General features: G+C 34.5%; 1 protein-coding gene and 1 long non-coding RNA gene across 2 annotated transcripts in view; both read left to right on the forward strand.

Annotated features, from left to right (window-relative positions):
* LOC109097949 (neuroligin-2-like) overlaps positions 1–16,577 on the forward strand; it is an 84,252-nt gene that overhangs the window by 58,302 nt on the left and 9,373 nt on the right. The window contains exons 4-5 of the mRNA XM_042764984.1: positions 594–743; positions 13,034–13,219. Of these exons, the coding sequence (XP_042620918.1) occupies positions 594–743; positions 13,034–13,219 (336 nt within the window). The remainder of the gene's footprint in view (positions 1–593; positions 744–13,033; positions 13,220–16,577) is intronic.
* On the forward strand, positions 13,226–15,927 carry LOC122146421. The gene is made up of 3 exons (XR_006160975.1): positions 13,226–14,586; positions 15,268–15,580; positions 15,693–15,927. It is a non-coding gene; the product is annotated as an uncharacterized LOC122146421 (long non-coding RNA).

Below are 16,577 nucleotides of genomic sequence, written 5' to 3' on the forward strand. Positions count from 1 at the left end.
TCTATTCATTAATAGATTTCCACAGCACAACCGTTTTCAATAAAATATGTAAAAAATGATAATAATAGGTAATAATAATATAAAAATAATATAGGAATATAATCAGAAATGTTTCTTGAGCACCAAATCAACATATTAGAATGAGAGTAATGGCTGATGAAAATTCAGCATTGCCTTCATGATAAATATATGCAGCCTATATAGTGAGCATTAAATACATCAAAATTTAAATTGTAATATTATTCCACAATTTGACTGTTTTTACTGTATTTTTGAATAAATATATGCAGCCTATATAGTGAGCATTAAATACATCAAAAACATTACAAAATCTTACTGAGCCCAAACTTTTGAACTGAAGTATATATGAACTATATATTTCTTATTTTTTAATTTAACATGCAAAGTTGAAAAGTAACAATGTTTTTTATATAAACAAGAGCTCTTAAGTGCATAATATCAGGCTTTCACCGTTTACTCACTAAGCAGATCATTACTGTATATTTTACAGTGATGCTACAGCATTGGTCTTAATTAATATAACATACGTTCATGTGCTTAATCATTTTTATGCATGTTTATGTTTTATACAGATATAAGAGATCGTCGGAAGAAGCCTGTGATGTTGTTTATCCATGGTGGTTCATATATGGAGGGAACGGGAAACATGTTTGATGCAAGCGTTCTTGCTGCCTATGGAAACGTGATTGTCGTCACTATGAACTACAGGTTGGGTGTTCTGGGTAAGTACAATGGTATTACAAGTCTTTTAATGCCGCATTTGTGTGTATAATTGTCTCCACGTAGCATAAGAGATAAAAACTGTTGCAGTTGTCTTATGATAGTTCTTGTTCATTTAAATTTTGTTTATGACATTTAAAGGATAGTTAACCCCAAAACTTCAGTCATCATTTACTCACCCCATGTTCTGAACTTATATGTCAGTCTTTCTTTGGCACATGAAAGATGATAGTTTTCAGTATGCTCTGGCTGTCCTTTTTGAATGGGAAAATGGACTGTCAAGCTCCAAAATGAAATAAAAAGCACCATAAAAGTGTCTAAGTTTGCTTAAAATCTACCACTCTATCATATATGGCACGTCAAGTCATGTTGCACCAGATTTGGCATCAGTGAAGTCGAACGTCATTGATTCTCATGCCAAAGCTGCTGCAACATGTCTTGACATGCCATTTTTGAATGTGTGTGCAAATGAGATTTTGAGTGTTATTGTGTTGCTTCAGAAGACTTCTGAGTGAAAAATTTTATTAAATTTCACGTGTGAATGTTTGTGCAGTGTATACAGTATATATACACAGGGCTTGAATTTCGGTGCGGGATTGCTGGGATTGCTCATAATTCTACTGATTCCCGCAGTTTCCGTGCTTGTAACGTTGGAAAGTCCCGAAAATATTTCAATGTGAAAGACACTCAGGACAGATGATGGAATGTAGCGTTTGCACATGCTTTTGAGTTTTACAATTTGAAATGGCCAAGTACTCAATTCAGTACTTGCGTGCTTTCTGTGAGACCCCTTTCTGTGAGCTCACACCCAAAGTGTGCGCATATAGAGCTGCATCTGAGAGCGCGCAACTATGTGAGTAAACAGCCAGATACATACCAAATTATGTCAAAATGCCCATCTTGATGAGTATTCACATAAACAGTCGATTTATACTAAACATTGTCGGTGTGTATAGGCTATTAAGTAAACGTAAATAGTTGAGATACAAAACTTATGTGTAACAGTTAGAACAGTGCATGAGGTCTTAAAAAAGCAGAAAACTAAATAAACCTGCTGCTGCCTTTTTTATATACATTGAAGACTAACCAGTGTTATTTTAAAGTTATTCATATTCAGTTTCTGTGGTATTTCTGTACCTGAATATTACTGTTATAACTACCTGATAAACTTAAAGCACAGTTCATTTTAGTTGTTTCTTGTTATTGTATTTGATTTTGCCATTGTTTATCATTTATATATTCTTATTTTATTACTGACTGTTTACTTGTTTTTGTTTTTTGTTTTTTTGTTAAAAAAAATTATATATGTATGTATGTATATATATATATATATATATATATATATATATATATATATTATCTTTATATTAGAATATTAAGTTAGTTTAAAGAACAATACGGTAAATCAAAACTCATTACTGGTGTTTTGAGTTTTAGAAGGAGTACTATTCTCATTTAGTTCCTGAATTATTACATTGGTTTTTCATCTATAAAGCTGATTTATTTAATTTTTTTCAGAGAACAAAAAGAAAAATGTTGAAAAGGTTGTGATGAAAAGAAAGGGAGGAAGTTGTAGTGGCTGTATAGAGCTTGGTTTTTGAATTGTAAAATCTATTTTCTGAATTATATGAAGCCATCAGAGAGATTTTAAAAGAATATGGATTTTATACTCTTTTTTTTAGTATTTTTGCATCATTAGCATCTAGATGTGGTGTTCTACTCTTTAACACCAACTTTAACACATTAAATGGCCTCATCTGGAATAGAAGAATTACAGTAATTTAATCAGGAAGAAGAAACGACCGAAACTCTAGAAGTGGAGTACTGCTCTTTGTCAATTTAAAGATACTGAAAAGTGATTTTAGGATATAAGAATTACAATAACCCAATCGGGGAGAAGTAAAAGCCTATATTCCACTTTCAGTGGCACTAAACTGTAAAAAAGACCCAATTATGACTGCATTTCCTAGCTGTTAGTAACAACATTAAAGTACACTTAAGTTTCAAGTTTGGTTTAGGTGTCATATCAAAGATTCACAAGGAATGTTTCATGCATAGTGTGAAAGAACTGTTTTTGGGTTGTTTCTGCACAGAGATGGGTTTGCCTGCGTTTTTCCATGAACGCGTAATGAATGCAGAAGGCCAGGCTAAGTTTACCTTCAAGAATGACAGATTGAATATAAATCTAAACAGACTAAGAAGGTAAATGAAACAGTTCCCTGTGGAGATGAAGTGATCTGAGGGAATCACAGTCAAAGTTGTAAGTGAAGTAGTTTTGGCCGTGTGTTTTCGCAAGTGTTTATTTCATACACTGATCAAACGCATCTTGTATTAGCCGTTCTCATATCGGCCTGTGTACGAATAGAGAAGAGAGATTCAGTGTAGAATATTGTCTAGAATATTCTGAGATGTAAGAGAAAAAAGCATTGTGATGATACTAAGTGTTTATGTATATGCTCTGAAAGGGGTTAAAAAGATTATTTTATCAGAAAACCTATTATTTCAGCCAAACAACCACTATAACCAAGTTGCTTTAAAATGCTTAGTTCAAGAAATAAAATACAAGTTGTTTTCAACATTTGCATTTAACTAAATAAAACACAAGTGTTAAAACATTTTTATAAATTTAAATAAAACTGCTAATATAATATAATATAATATAATATAATATAATATAATTGTCACGCCCCTGGACTCCCGTGTTTCCTCGTTCCTCGCTCCTTGCCTTGAGTGTATTGTGACAATAATATAATATTTATGGCAAATAACTGCAAGTAAATTTAAGTAATAAAATTGCTGAACTGAAATTACTAAACTGAAATAATTTACAAAAAAAAACTGTTTCGAATCAGTTTGTTGATTCACACAGTTTAAGCTGATTTACAGAGATGAATCAAAATTACTAATGCTGACTTTGAAACTGAAATTACTTTACAGAATTTTAGTCTGTGTAAAAGCATTAAGTGTAGAAGTTTGTCAAAAAAAATGTGTCAATAAAAAAGGTTGACATTGTGCCATACAGTACACGCTGCAAAAGTGGTCAGCAGATATCCATGCATACAAAAAATGTGCATACACCGAGTATGTTGGATTGTCAATATTGTACAAAAACACAAATACATGTACGCTGCCCTGAAAGGTTGCACAAAAGATGATTATCAGCAGAATAGTATGAGCTATATGCACCTTTACACAGCAAAATAGAGATAAAATGAAAGAGAGACAGATAAAGGGGGAGAGGTGGAGAGAGAGACAGAACAAGTGAAAGAATAGAGACAGAAGCGAAATATGTGAATATGCTAAAAATAACCGTCAGAAGCGCCTTTTTTAATCTGCAGTGAAGCAGAGAATTCATTCAAACCAATGCTAATGCACACACACAAGCACAGCGTTTGTTTCAGGATCCTGTGTGTTTCTGAAGCCTCATACACATGTGCGTCTATCTGAAATTCCTTACACGCTCTGAGGAGGGGGTGGCAGAAGGCCAGAGTGAGCTGTGAGTGCTCATGCACATGTGCTCTGTGTACTGCAGCAGGCTCTGCGTTAGCATTAGCGCTCCACCAATGTGCACGTTCTCTCCAGATCTGAGCCGCCATCACCTTCCATCTCTGCTTCTGCCCAGCTGCCCCTCGGAGCTGCTGATTTGTGTACCACAGCCATCTGCTCAGACTAATTAACTAATTAACTAATTAATGAACTCTGGGGAAGAGAGAATGCGCTGCCGATGGGCCTTGCGGGTTAGCGCTATTTTCTTACCAGGGCCTAAGCTTTTCCTGCATTTCCCTGTTTGCATTACCCCCTCGCTCGCTTTCTCTTTCTCGGCATCTACCAGCTCTTCATCAAATCTGTCCTATTTGAAGAAACAGATTACCCTAATTAGGTTCCTAATTCCACACAAGTATTTATTTCAGCAGTTTTTACACTTTCACCACCAGCTAGAGCAGAATCCCTGAATTATGATTCACGCGCTGCAGCGCACCTCTCGAGGATGTTTGCTTTGAGCTATTTGTGTTTTTGAAACACGCTTTTCAGTTTTTGATGTGGACGCTAATCGCGTAATTAGAAATTCAAAGAGAAACAATGGATGTTTGCGGTGTTGGTATCTGAGAAGTGGAGAAGGTGATTTTTGCACATGTAAATGACACCTCAGATCTGAATAAAGAGGACACATTTTCATATTTTTATACCCTGTGCAGGTGATCAACACCAAGATTTAGCATGATTAACTTATTTATTTCTAGTTGATACACAGTCCCATGGCAATTTATAGATAGATATTTTTTCCTATGTTTCCCTAATGACAATTTTATGATATGACTAGAAACACTTTTTTTTTTCAATTTTTATCACAGAATAAGGCAGGGAAAGTAGCTTCTATACTGTAAAAAATTATAGCCTATGTCAATTAGCACTGCATTATTCATATACTTTATTTATTTATTATCTGGAGAAGACAAACACATATGAACCATGTATTGCCACGATCGTGTGTATTGTCTTCAAGTATCATCAGGCAAAACATTTGCAGGGATACCTGGGCACCTCTGTCCATATTAGGGATTTCCTGGCATAAGTTAACACTCCTAATATTCAAATCTCCAAATTCTGAAAAAAATCGCCCTCCGGGTTCGAGTATGAATGAAACAAACACTGCTGGAGAGTGTTTAGCTCTCCATAATGTTTACGTTGCTTTGTTTTGAATATGAATAAAACATTGTGCCATGCGTCTCTTTGCATTCAAATCTAGATTTATTCACACTGGCTCTTGAAAACGTCTATGTGAACACACTTGCCCAAAAAAAGTCCGGGGGATGGTTGTGGTGGTGGTTGGTGGGGGGGCTTGTCCCCCGCGTATTCTGCGCCCATAGCTCCAGCGTAGGGGGAATTTGTATGAAAATATATGATTGTTAGAAGAAAAAAAGTAAGAATGAAGCTCCACCATTAGGGTTGGAGCTTTATGCTTTTTTTTTCTAACAATCATGTGTTTTCTTAAAAATTCATATGAAAATGTCACCTTATAAAATAGTTAAATCAGGTCAGGTTGGGATCCAGTGGTCAAGAGATGAGGTTGGAAGCCAATGGCTAATATTATCAAAAGCCAAAGCTCATTAGTTTTAGATAATCACTAATTTCTGTTTGAGGTACAAATGTCCTCTCCTCACCTCATTTTGTTTTCAGTAGTACGTCCTCTGGTAAAACAGGCGGTTAGTTGTCTGTAGTCTGTTGTAAGGTGCAGCCGTGCAGAACGCAGAATATTGTTTTTATGTTTGTGGGATATTGATGTAGTCTAACAGCGGGGCCCTGCGAAGCACAGCTGATTAACTATTTTACTATACTTCACCAACCAATATGCTTGTTTTAGATACAAATATTTTTGTGACAAAAAAACACACTCTTTGAATGGAAAGGACAAATGGGGCTCTGAGGTTTAGATGCTTTCTGCAGACAGAAGGCAGTTAGTTGTGGAGGAACGACACTGACTACTGCTTGATCTATCTATCTATCTATCTATCCATCTATCTATCTATCTATCTATCTATCTATCTATCTATCTATCTATCTATCTATCTATCTATCTATCTATCTATCTATCTATCTGTCTGTCTGTCTGTCTGTCCGTCTGTCTATCTGTCTATCTGTCCGTCCGTCTATCTATCTCTGTCTGTCTGTCTGTCTGTCTGTGCTTCTTTCTATTGGTCTGTTGTTTTATCTTTTTATCATTTATTCATTTCCATCGCTCTATCATTCTATCATGCTTTTTGTAGTTCTATCTATCTATCTATCTATCTATCTATCTATCTATCTATCTATCTATCTATCTATCTATCTATCTATCTATCTATCTATCATCTATCTATCTATCTATCTATCTGTTGTTCCATCGTTCTGTAGTTCTTTCTGTAGTTGTACTGTATCTGTCTGTCATTCTATTGTCCTATCTATCTATCTATCTGTCTATCTATCTATCATCTATCTATCTATCTATCTATCTGTTGTTCCATCGTTCTGTAGTTCTTTCTGTAGTTGTACTGTATCTGTCTGTCATTCTATTGTCCTATCTATCTATCTATCTATCTATCTATCTATCTATCTATCTATCTATCTATCTATCTATCTATCTATCTATCTATCTATCTATCTATCTATCTGTTGTTCCATCGTTCTGTAGTTCTTTCTGTAGTTGTACTGTATCTGTCTGTCATTCTATCTATCTATCTATCTGTCTATCTATCTATCTATCTGTCTATCTATCTATCTATCTATCTATCTGTCTGTCTATCTATCTATCTATCTACCTATCTATCTATCTATCTATCTATCTATCTATCTATCTTTTCCCCTGCATCGCCCTCTCACCTCCTCTTTTACTCTGGTATGCTACTCTCTCTCTCTCTGTCTCTCTCACTCTCTGTCTCTCTCTCCGATGTGTCTTTCGCTGGAATGGTGCATATTCATGAGTCCGGCCCCAAACTGCTGCTCTCAGCACCAAAGTCTGCAGGAGATTCAACTCAGCACTCAGCTCGCAGTGAAACTTACCAAGAGAATCAGAGCGGTGCACAGGGTTAGACGTTTGACTGATCATTTTGCTAAATTTTAATATGATATTCCGTTACACATATGGACGCAACCCGCTGTTTAGGATAATCACTGCATTTTTGCAACATTCAACATTGTGTCTGCACACTCGCAAAACACTTCCCTCTGAAAGAAGAAGTGGCTGGTTGCCAGGCAACAGCAAACAGCTCAACAGAAGGAGGTTAATATGAAGACAGTCAAACCCACAGACCCTCAGCAGCCAATTCCTAAACACTGTTTTCACATCGATCAGCCATATATCCAATGGCTGTGCGGCACACACAGACTTCCAGTCATCCAACAGACCACACTAGGGGTCCCTATTACAATCTTGGTTATCTTAGTTATAATATTAGTTATGACAGTAATTTAGTTGCTGGCAACATTTGAGCAGAAATGTTAAAAATCTCTTAAATAATTTGTTAGACTAGAAATGGAAGGTTAAGTTGAGCAGGTTGCATTGTGGGATACAGAACCCAGTTAAGTAGGTCAGCTGGGTATCCCGTGCCTACAGAAATGTGCATGCTGCGCACAGCATGCATACTCAAACATGGACATGGATTTAGCACCTTACAATCCATACTCACCTAATATGAAACTATTATAAAAAGACCTCACGTCCACACTTCCCCTACTAATTTGCACTACAGTTGTATTTGTAATGCACTCTGTGACTTCACTCATCTTTAGGGACTTGCCTGTGGTGGCCTGATCCAGCAGTTTGATGAATACGTAATCCGTCTCTTTTTCTACGTGTTGTCCTTGACTCTTGAGGGTGGCGCTTACATAGAGTTAGCACACATTCAGTCACCTGCCCATTAATGTCATTTAGTTATGTTCACACCACAGCTCAGTTTGGCCCAAAATATTTTTTCCCCCAGATTTAGTTTTTGTCTTGGTGACCATGACCAATAAAAATCACCTGTATCTTTTTTATTTATTTATTATTATTATTAATTTTTAATGTTGCAATAAAACAGAAATGTATTTGATGTTTTACAGTGTAACTTAAGTATAAACAGTCAGGGTGGAATTCATGTAATTCTTATGGCAATCTTACGGATTCATCATAATTGTGCACTTGATTTGGTGTGAATGTTGCACTACTGTTCAGTAGTTTGGGGTCGGCAAGACTTTATATATTGCACCACTGTTTTTGATTTCTGAGGTATATTTCTGAAGGATCATGTGAAACTGAAGATTTTATTAATGTCTGCTGAAAATTCAGCTTTGCCATCACAGGAATAAATGACATTTTAACATCTAGTAAAGTATAAAGTTAATAATTAAATTATAATAATATTTTAAAAACAGTAAGCCTGTGATTCATTAATTTTTTAAATCACAAATGTAAATAAAAAATCGTAATCTGTGTTATTTTGTATTATTTAAGTACTATTATAGTATTCATTAATATTTTGAATCTTTTATTTTTTAATTTCTATTACAGAAAAAAAAACTTTTTTTATTCGCTTTGGTACTATATTCACAAGCAAGTGTATATTTTCAAAACTCTTAGCACAAAAATCCAAACTAATCACACATAATCATTGTTTCAAAACATAAGATTATTATAATATATATTAAGAACGTGATTTAATCACCAAAACACAACAGTATGATCATGTAAGTATGACTTTCACGTTATTTCTTTTAACAATCAGTTCATTCAAGAGCAAACAATGCAAGATATATGTTTCAAATCACCTTTGTTGCTGAAATAATTACAGTGATACAGCCGGCAATAATTGTACACTTACATTATCTAACTTGCATAACTCATAAAAGTGTGTTTATCCAATGTGTTATCAAAAGGAAATATCAACACCTTACAATACCAAAAATCTTACTATAACTAAACTTCCTCACATTAAAATATAACTAAACTAACTATAACTCAACATCATGGTTCTATATAAAGTATTACATGGCATAATGTAATGTAACTTGCTGTATTTGATGTGATCTGTCTCCATTCTTCTGATACATCTCTGATCAGTTCCTCTCCCTTGTATCCTGCTATATGTTCACAAATTTCAAAGCACACAGTTTTACAAATGAGGACATCATCAAAGGGAGGTTTTTGGCAATTTTGTCAGGTTTTGCTAACTTCTGGGTACCAATTTGTCCCCAAAATGTAGTTAAGTAGGTACACACACACAAACACACACTGGGATTCCTATCATTATGGTGATATTCCATAGGCGTAATGGGTTTTCTACTGTACAAACTGTAAATTCTATCCCCCTACACTAACCCAAACCTACCCTTACAAAAACTTACAAAAAGGATTTCAAAGATTGCCATCTTAGGGTTTACCTGAACCACACACACACACACACTTACAAAATAGTGGCTATCATCTAAGATAAATCACTTATAGTGTCAAAATAATTCATTACATTTGATTATCTGTAAATTGCAAGCAGGTTCTTTAAAAACTGTATCTATTGAATCTATATCTATAGATATCTATAGATGCACCAAATGATTCACTGATTAATCATTACAATGAGTTAGATTAAATAATAGACTGATGTATTAAACTGAATGAGAAGACATGGAAATGAAAAGTTTGATAGTAAGACCTCCTGCCTCCGCTTTCTCCTTATTTACACCCCCTCCAGAAGCCTGCGGTCAGTAAACGAACGGTGGCTCGTGATCCCATCGCAGAGAGGCACAAAATCACTCACAAGGATGTTTTCTTTCACCAAACCCTGTTGGTGGAATGACCAAACTATCTTCAAGAAACAACAGAAAACTCATCTCTTCCGTGAGCATCTAACTGCCTCCAATAATAATAATAATAATTTACAAAAAAAATAAAAATTCTGTGCTTTCACTTTTTCTGTTCTCTTATACTCCTCCTGTCCTAGCTTTTTAATATTTTGAACAGTATTCCTCAACTGTAAGTCGCTTTGGATAAAAGCGTCTGCCAAATGAATACATGTAAATGTAAATGTAAGAGCTTTATGAAAGACAGTTACTGTGAATGATACATTTATAAAGATGAAACTCTTATTTTGTGTAGTGAAAAGGATACTTTGTGATTTTGTGTATTACTAAGACGATTGAAAATATGCTGAAATGTTTGAAAAAGTGCACTTTTGATGATCTGTTGTGATATTAGTACTAAGAGTTTTGAAAAATGAACAATTGCTTGTGAAAATAGTACCAAAGCGAATTAAAAAAAAAAACTGTAAAGAAAACCATTTTAATAGTTTTAGTTACCAGTAACAACACTGATCTTAATGGTTTACACAAAAATAAAAATTCCATATCTAAAAATATGAATTAATTGATATTTCAAGGAAATATGCAAAAAAATATAGGCTATATTTCTTTCAAATATATTGAAACTAATCACTGCTAATGTTTTATTTTGTCATAGAAACGATTGCACTGTTTAGGATAATGATGCCGTCGGTCATGAATACATGCCACTATTTTGCACAGCATGTAAATGTATGTAGCAGATGCAGCAGTATCCTTTAAAACAAAGTCATTATCAGCCTGTGGGAGTTTTAGACGTCAAACACTTTTTTGAACATCTGTAACGAACATTTTCAAAGAGCTCTATTTCTGTGTATCTCTCCATCTATGACACACTAGTAGAGCTTTTTGCATGTAGAGGTGCCGAGTGTGTGATCTGTTTTCCTATTGTGTGTTGTTTGTAATATGATGTGCCATATGTTGTCGCTTGTCATCTTCCTCACAGGCCTGACTCCAGAAAACAACATGGCAGTTTGTCTTTTTCCCTACTCATCCCTCTTTCTCTAAAACACACACGCACACACAGTCACACTCACTGAGTCTTTTATTGGGTCTGAGGGCACATAGCTTTTAAGTACGGGTCTATTTTTATCTCTTTTTGCCCTCTTATGTCTTTTTCCCATTTCTTTAATATTCCAGAGGAAGCCTATCTTTCACATTCTGAAGAGTGGTTTCTTAGACGTGTGAAATATGTTTGAAATTCCCCTTTTTCTCACCACATTTTCATGTTTTCGGTGCATCACCAGTTCAGTTAGAATAGTAAAATAGACGGTCTTACATAAGCTCTTTAGTTCTGATTTACACTGTGGCTCCAGAGCCTCACACACCCCATTTTAATGAGTGGTAGCATGCATTATTTGTAGATGTCCATTATGGTATATGGGCCTAATGTTTTGAAGTACGTATGTGGAAGTGGTCACTTAAGCTTTTTCTACCCAGAGAATAACAGTCCAAATGTCTAAACTGGCTAATCGGCTAGACTCGTCATAAAGACTTGTCACTGACAAGATGATAATAAGCTCCTCTCTCCAGTAGTGATAACAGTTAATGCATCAAACCCACCCCGGCACCCCTGAGGTTCACAGTTCTGAGCATTGCAGAAGAAAGTGTGTTCTGCTAAAGCTACTGTAATTGAAGACACGTATGTTTTTGAGCGATTATAAGTAGATTTATGAACTAGGGATGGAATGATTTGAATCTTTTGAATCAGTTTGATTCAGTCGATCACTTTTTTAGACACTGTTAGACACTTGAGTAACTCAGAGTAATGTTCATTTAGACCAAAGGATTCGGTCACTGAATGATTCACTTAAAAGTTTCAAAAATATGTACTGTTTAATGTCTAACGTGCAGTATACAATGTATAATGTATACTATTTTTCATTATGCATTGATAAACATGCTGAATTTTACAATCAGTTTTACCCATCTTATGAGAAAAAAAGTGTTTTAAATATTGACATTCAAATAATATGTTCTGCTAAAGCTTTCACTGTACTGTAATTAAAGACACATATGTTTTTGAGTGATTATAAATAGATTTATGAACTAGCGATGGAATAATCTGGATCTTTTGAATCAGTTTTGATTCTTTTGTTCATTTGCTATGTCACTGTTCCTGTAGGTTACATAACCAGCTGGCGACCAGTGAGTGACTCAGAGTCATGTTCATCTTGGTTCAGTAATTGAATCATTCACGTAAAAGATTCATTAACTAAAACGAATGTACTGCTTAATGTCTAATGTGCAATATACAATGAATTATGCCTATTATTTCTCATTATGTATTCATGAACATGAGTACAAAGTGTCTTAAATCTTGTCATTTAAATAATATGTTCTGCTAAAGATTTCATATTACTGTAACTGAAGACATACTTTATGTTTTGAGCAATTTTAAAATAATTTATGAACAAGCAATGGAATGAATCTTTTAAATCAGTTCTGAATTGGTCGTTCATGTGTTTAATCAGCATTCCTGTGACTCAGAGTCACCAAAGAATTCAATCATTGAATTATTCACCTTCGCAGATTTTTTTTTTAAAATTCTAATGTACTAATGTACTACTACTACTTTTTGTTATGCAGTGATAAAAATGCTAAAACATACTCCAATCTTGTGAGAGAAAAATGTCTTATATCATGACATTCAAGTGTTGTATAAGTCATATAAGTCAGCTTATATAATTCATAACCAGTTCAAGTTTATTGTAAACATTAATAGGAATCATTCCAAATGGTAACAGGAAGTTTCAAATGAACATGACTAATTAATGCTTTAGTCCTCTGCCTTACTTCATTCTTTCAGTTTACCAATGCACTTTGCTCTTCTAGGCCTCAGAGTGCTTGATCTTGGTCAACATGTATTGATCACGGTCTTTTATACTTTTGGTCTACATTGTCTGTTATCTTATCTCCAGTCTAACTCTCTCACTCTCCATAGGTTTTCTGAGCACTGGAGATCAGTCTGCGAAGGGGAATTATGGGCTACTGGACCAGATTCAGGCTCTGCGATGGCTCAACGAGAACATCGGACACTTCGGAGGAGACCCAGAGAGAATCACCATATTTGGCTCTGGGGCTGGAGCCTCATGCGTCAACCTTCTCATCTTGTCCCATCATTCTGAAGGTTTGAAACTCTGTTACCATGATCTTAAAAAAATCCCATCATTTAAAGCAGAGTTTAGCTCCAGCCCTAATTAAACACACCTGAACTTGCTAATTAAGGTCTTACTAGGCATGCTAGAAACTTGATGTGTGTTGGGGCAAGTTGGAGCTAAACTCTTCAGGACACCGGCCCTCCAGGACCGAGTTTGGAGACCCCTGATTTAAAGGAAGGTCACCAAAAAAGTAACATTTATTATTTGTTTGAGAAAGAATACTAGGCTGTTTTTTAATACAATTCAAATATATTTTAATTTCACTTTTAAATACATATCATGACACATTACTTGTAATAGGCTCATATTTAACTGTATTTTCCACAAGCCTTTCAACATTGTATTATTTGAATGCATCATCAAAAAAATCAAAAAAATGCTTAAAATCCCTATTTATTTAATTGTTTATGTGCCTAAATTCAAACAAGCTCAACCTACCACATTATGCGCGAAAACAAACCTCATTGGCTTTTGTGGAAGCTCAGGCATGTTTGCTTGGCACTTGTTACAAAACCTGATTGGTTCTGGAGCCCCACAAAAGCACGTCTGAGCTTCCGTTTACCAGTTCTGCTGTGGGTGTGTATGTGCGTCGATGGATGTGAATAAAAGTCTAAATTAAAGCTGTTAAGTCATATAGAGTGATCATGTCTCTTCAGAGAACTTGGAAGAAACCACTCGATTCGTATGGATTATTTCTGCGATGTTTTTGTCGGTGATGACCTTTTTGAAACGTGAACATTTTCGGTGTCTTTCAGCGGAAGGACATAAATCTGTCAGATTTCATTAAAATATCTCAGTTTTGGTTTTAAAGATGAACAAAAGTCTCAAACGGTTTGGAACAACATGAAGGTGAGTACTTGATTACAGAATTTAGAACTAAACTGTTTAATTTAATAGAACATTTACAGTTATATATTATTTTTCCCCAGCTTCTTAAAACGTATGTGTGTAGATTTGGAACCTCAGTATTTCGTGACTCTAGGTAAGTATTTCATTTCTGTTACTTGTCATTACCAGTTGAAATTTTGTTTGTTTGTTTGTTTGTTTTTTTAATGGCAGTAACGTAACTACATTAAATTTTACCAATCAGAGCCAAGCTTTTCAAATCAGCTTTGCAGGTAATAGTCCAATAACAAAGCCATATGCTGTTGAGATGGTAACACGTTTTTAGCTGAAATCAACCTGATTTCACTTAATTTTATTTTCCTGACTAGAAAACCATGCCAGCTCTTGCCTCCCACAAACAACTTAATAGGTGTTTAAAAGGTGCGTCTGCTAAGTCGAAGCAGACAGGGACAGATGAAGATATTGCCCGCAGAAATATAGATTATTGGTGGTAAGTTCCATTTCTTTAACTAACTTTAAGCTCACTTCTGAGTTTTTTCTAGGTGGATACAGAGCTGGTGTACATTTGCAAATGTTAGCTAACATGTGGAGTGCTAACGATTACCGCTGTAACACAAAATTGACTTAGTTATCTAGCAACTGTAGGCACTGGATATACAGTATGGCTGCTTAAAGTCTAGGTAGTGGCATTTTGTCTCTTAAAACAACTATAAAAACGTTGTCCCATTTATTGGAAGAAAGAATAATTTGTCATTATAGCAAGTACACCATTAACATACTTTTTTATATATATACTGTATATATATTAAAATTAAGTTGTGATCTCTTATCACCCTCAACAACCTATAAAAAATCAAATTAAGTACATTCATACAAAAAATTTTTAAAAACACCACAAGCCATATGACCATACAATTACTTAATCTTGAGCTGTCCAGCCACCTCAGGTAGCGCTTGTTGATTAGTGTTTATATTCCTTTGAGTTTTACAACAATATTGCCTGTTTGATTGTGGGTACAAAGATTAAATTGTTAAAAGGGCTGAGAAGGTTTTGATTATATTACCCACCTGAAATATTAGTTAAAATAAAGAAAACAAATCAATAATCATCATTTGCCTGCCTTTTTTTTTATTTCATTGTGAAATATTAGTTAAAATGTGTTGTTTTCAGATCGGCTGCTGTTTCAATAGAAGACAAATTGAAATCAGATCAGAGAGATGAGCAAAGAAGAGACTGGTAAGTATGTTTTAATCTCATGTCAGTGAATCTCACAGGTTTAATTCTGACTGACATATTTCTTAATAAAGTAACTATTGGGACTCTATACTAACTTTGGATTCAGTACTTCTGTTGTAGAGATGTTGGACCTCTTCTATCCTTATGTTCAATGTAACACAAGAGTATTGTGTTGTGACGACAGACGAGAGGATAAAAACGGATGCTCATGGCAAGCTTGATGAGGATTTAGTCCAAGCTTTGAAAGGTAAACTGAGTACAGTCAAAGAAATTCTAATGCATATCAATGCAAATTATAATGTATATGATATTCAAAAACACGACTTAAAAACACTGATTAATATTTTTTCCTTTCACAGACCCTGTGAAATTTTTAAAGACCACAGTGTCTGAATTACAAGCCCCCAGATGTAGAAAATGCAACACATTATACTCAAAGAAAAGTGACCCTGCACTTGAAGATGAAGTTGGTGAAATTTCAAATTTTCTGTTTCTTTGTTTAGTTTTGCCATTTGCATTTGTAAAAAATGCACTTTATTCACTTCTGCACTTTATTTTTTTTTTGGTAACTTCTTTGTGTGTGTGTGTGTGTGTGTGTGTGTGTGTGTGTGTGTGTGTGTGTGTGTGTGTGTGTGTGTGTGTGTGTGTGTGTGTGTGTGTGTGTGTGTGTGTGTGTGTGTGTGTGTGTGTGTGTGCACAGAAAACTGCATTATGTATTGTTATTCAATAATAGAATATTCATACTTTCCAGTAATACAGGTATAACAGAAACATTCTAGAGTTTATATATGCTGCTGTACTTTTTAAATGTACTCAATGAATTTACTGTTGTAAAGTACATTAAAGTTTTCTAGATGTGAAACTGTGTGTATGTGTGCGTCGTTAGTGTAATGATTTTTGTACTTTTTAACATACCATATTAGAATGCTGAAAAATAGCTTTATAACAAACTAATAGTGTACTAGTAATACATTTGTAATTAGCTGAAATGCTATTGAAATTGTTCTTGAAGCACATAAAAGTGAGGCTTAAAATATATAACTGTACCTCAAGAAGTATGAAAGTATTTTAAATAATGTAAAGAAATACAATTAAGATACACTAAAGATACTTGAAGTTTTGAATTTGAAATTTTAAAACAACTGAATATATTAAAATATATTGCTATTAGCTTGATATATTGCTATTAAGTTGATATTAAGCATATCTTAAAAACCACTTAACATACTTAGTTATTCCAAAAT

Source organism: Cyprinus carpio, chromosome A10 (assembly GCF_018340385.1).
Source record: "Cyprinus carpio isolate SPL01 chromosome A10, ASM1834038v1, whole genome shotgun sequence".
NCBI classification, from domain to species: domain Eukaryota; kingdom Metazoa; phylum Chordata; class Actinopteri; order Cypriniformes; family Cyprinidae; genus Cyprinus; species Cyprinus carpio.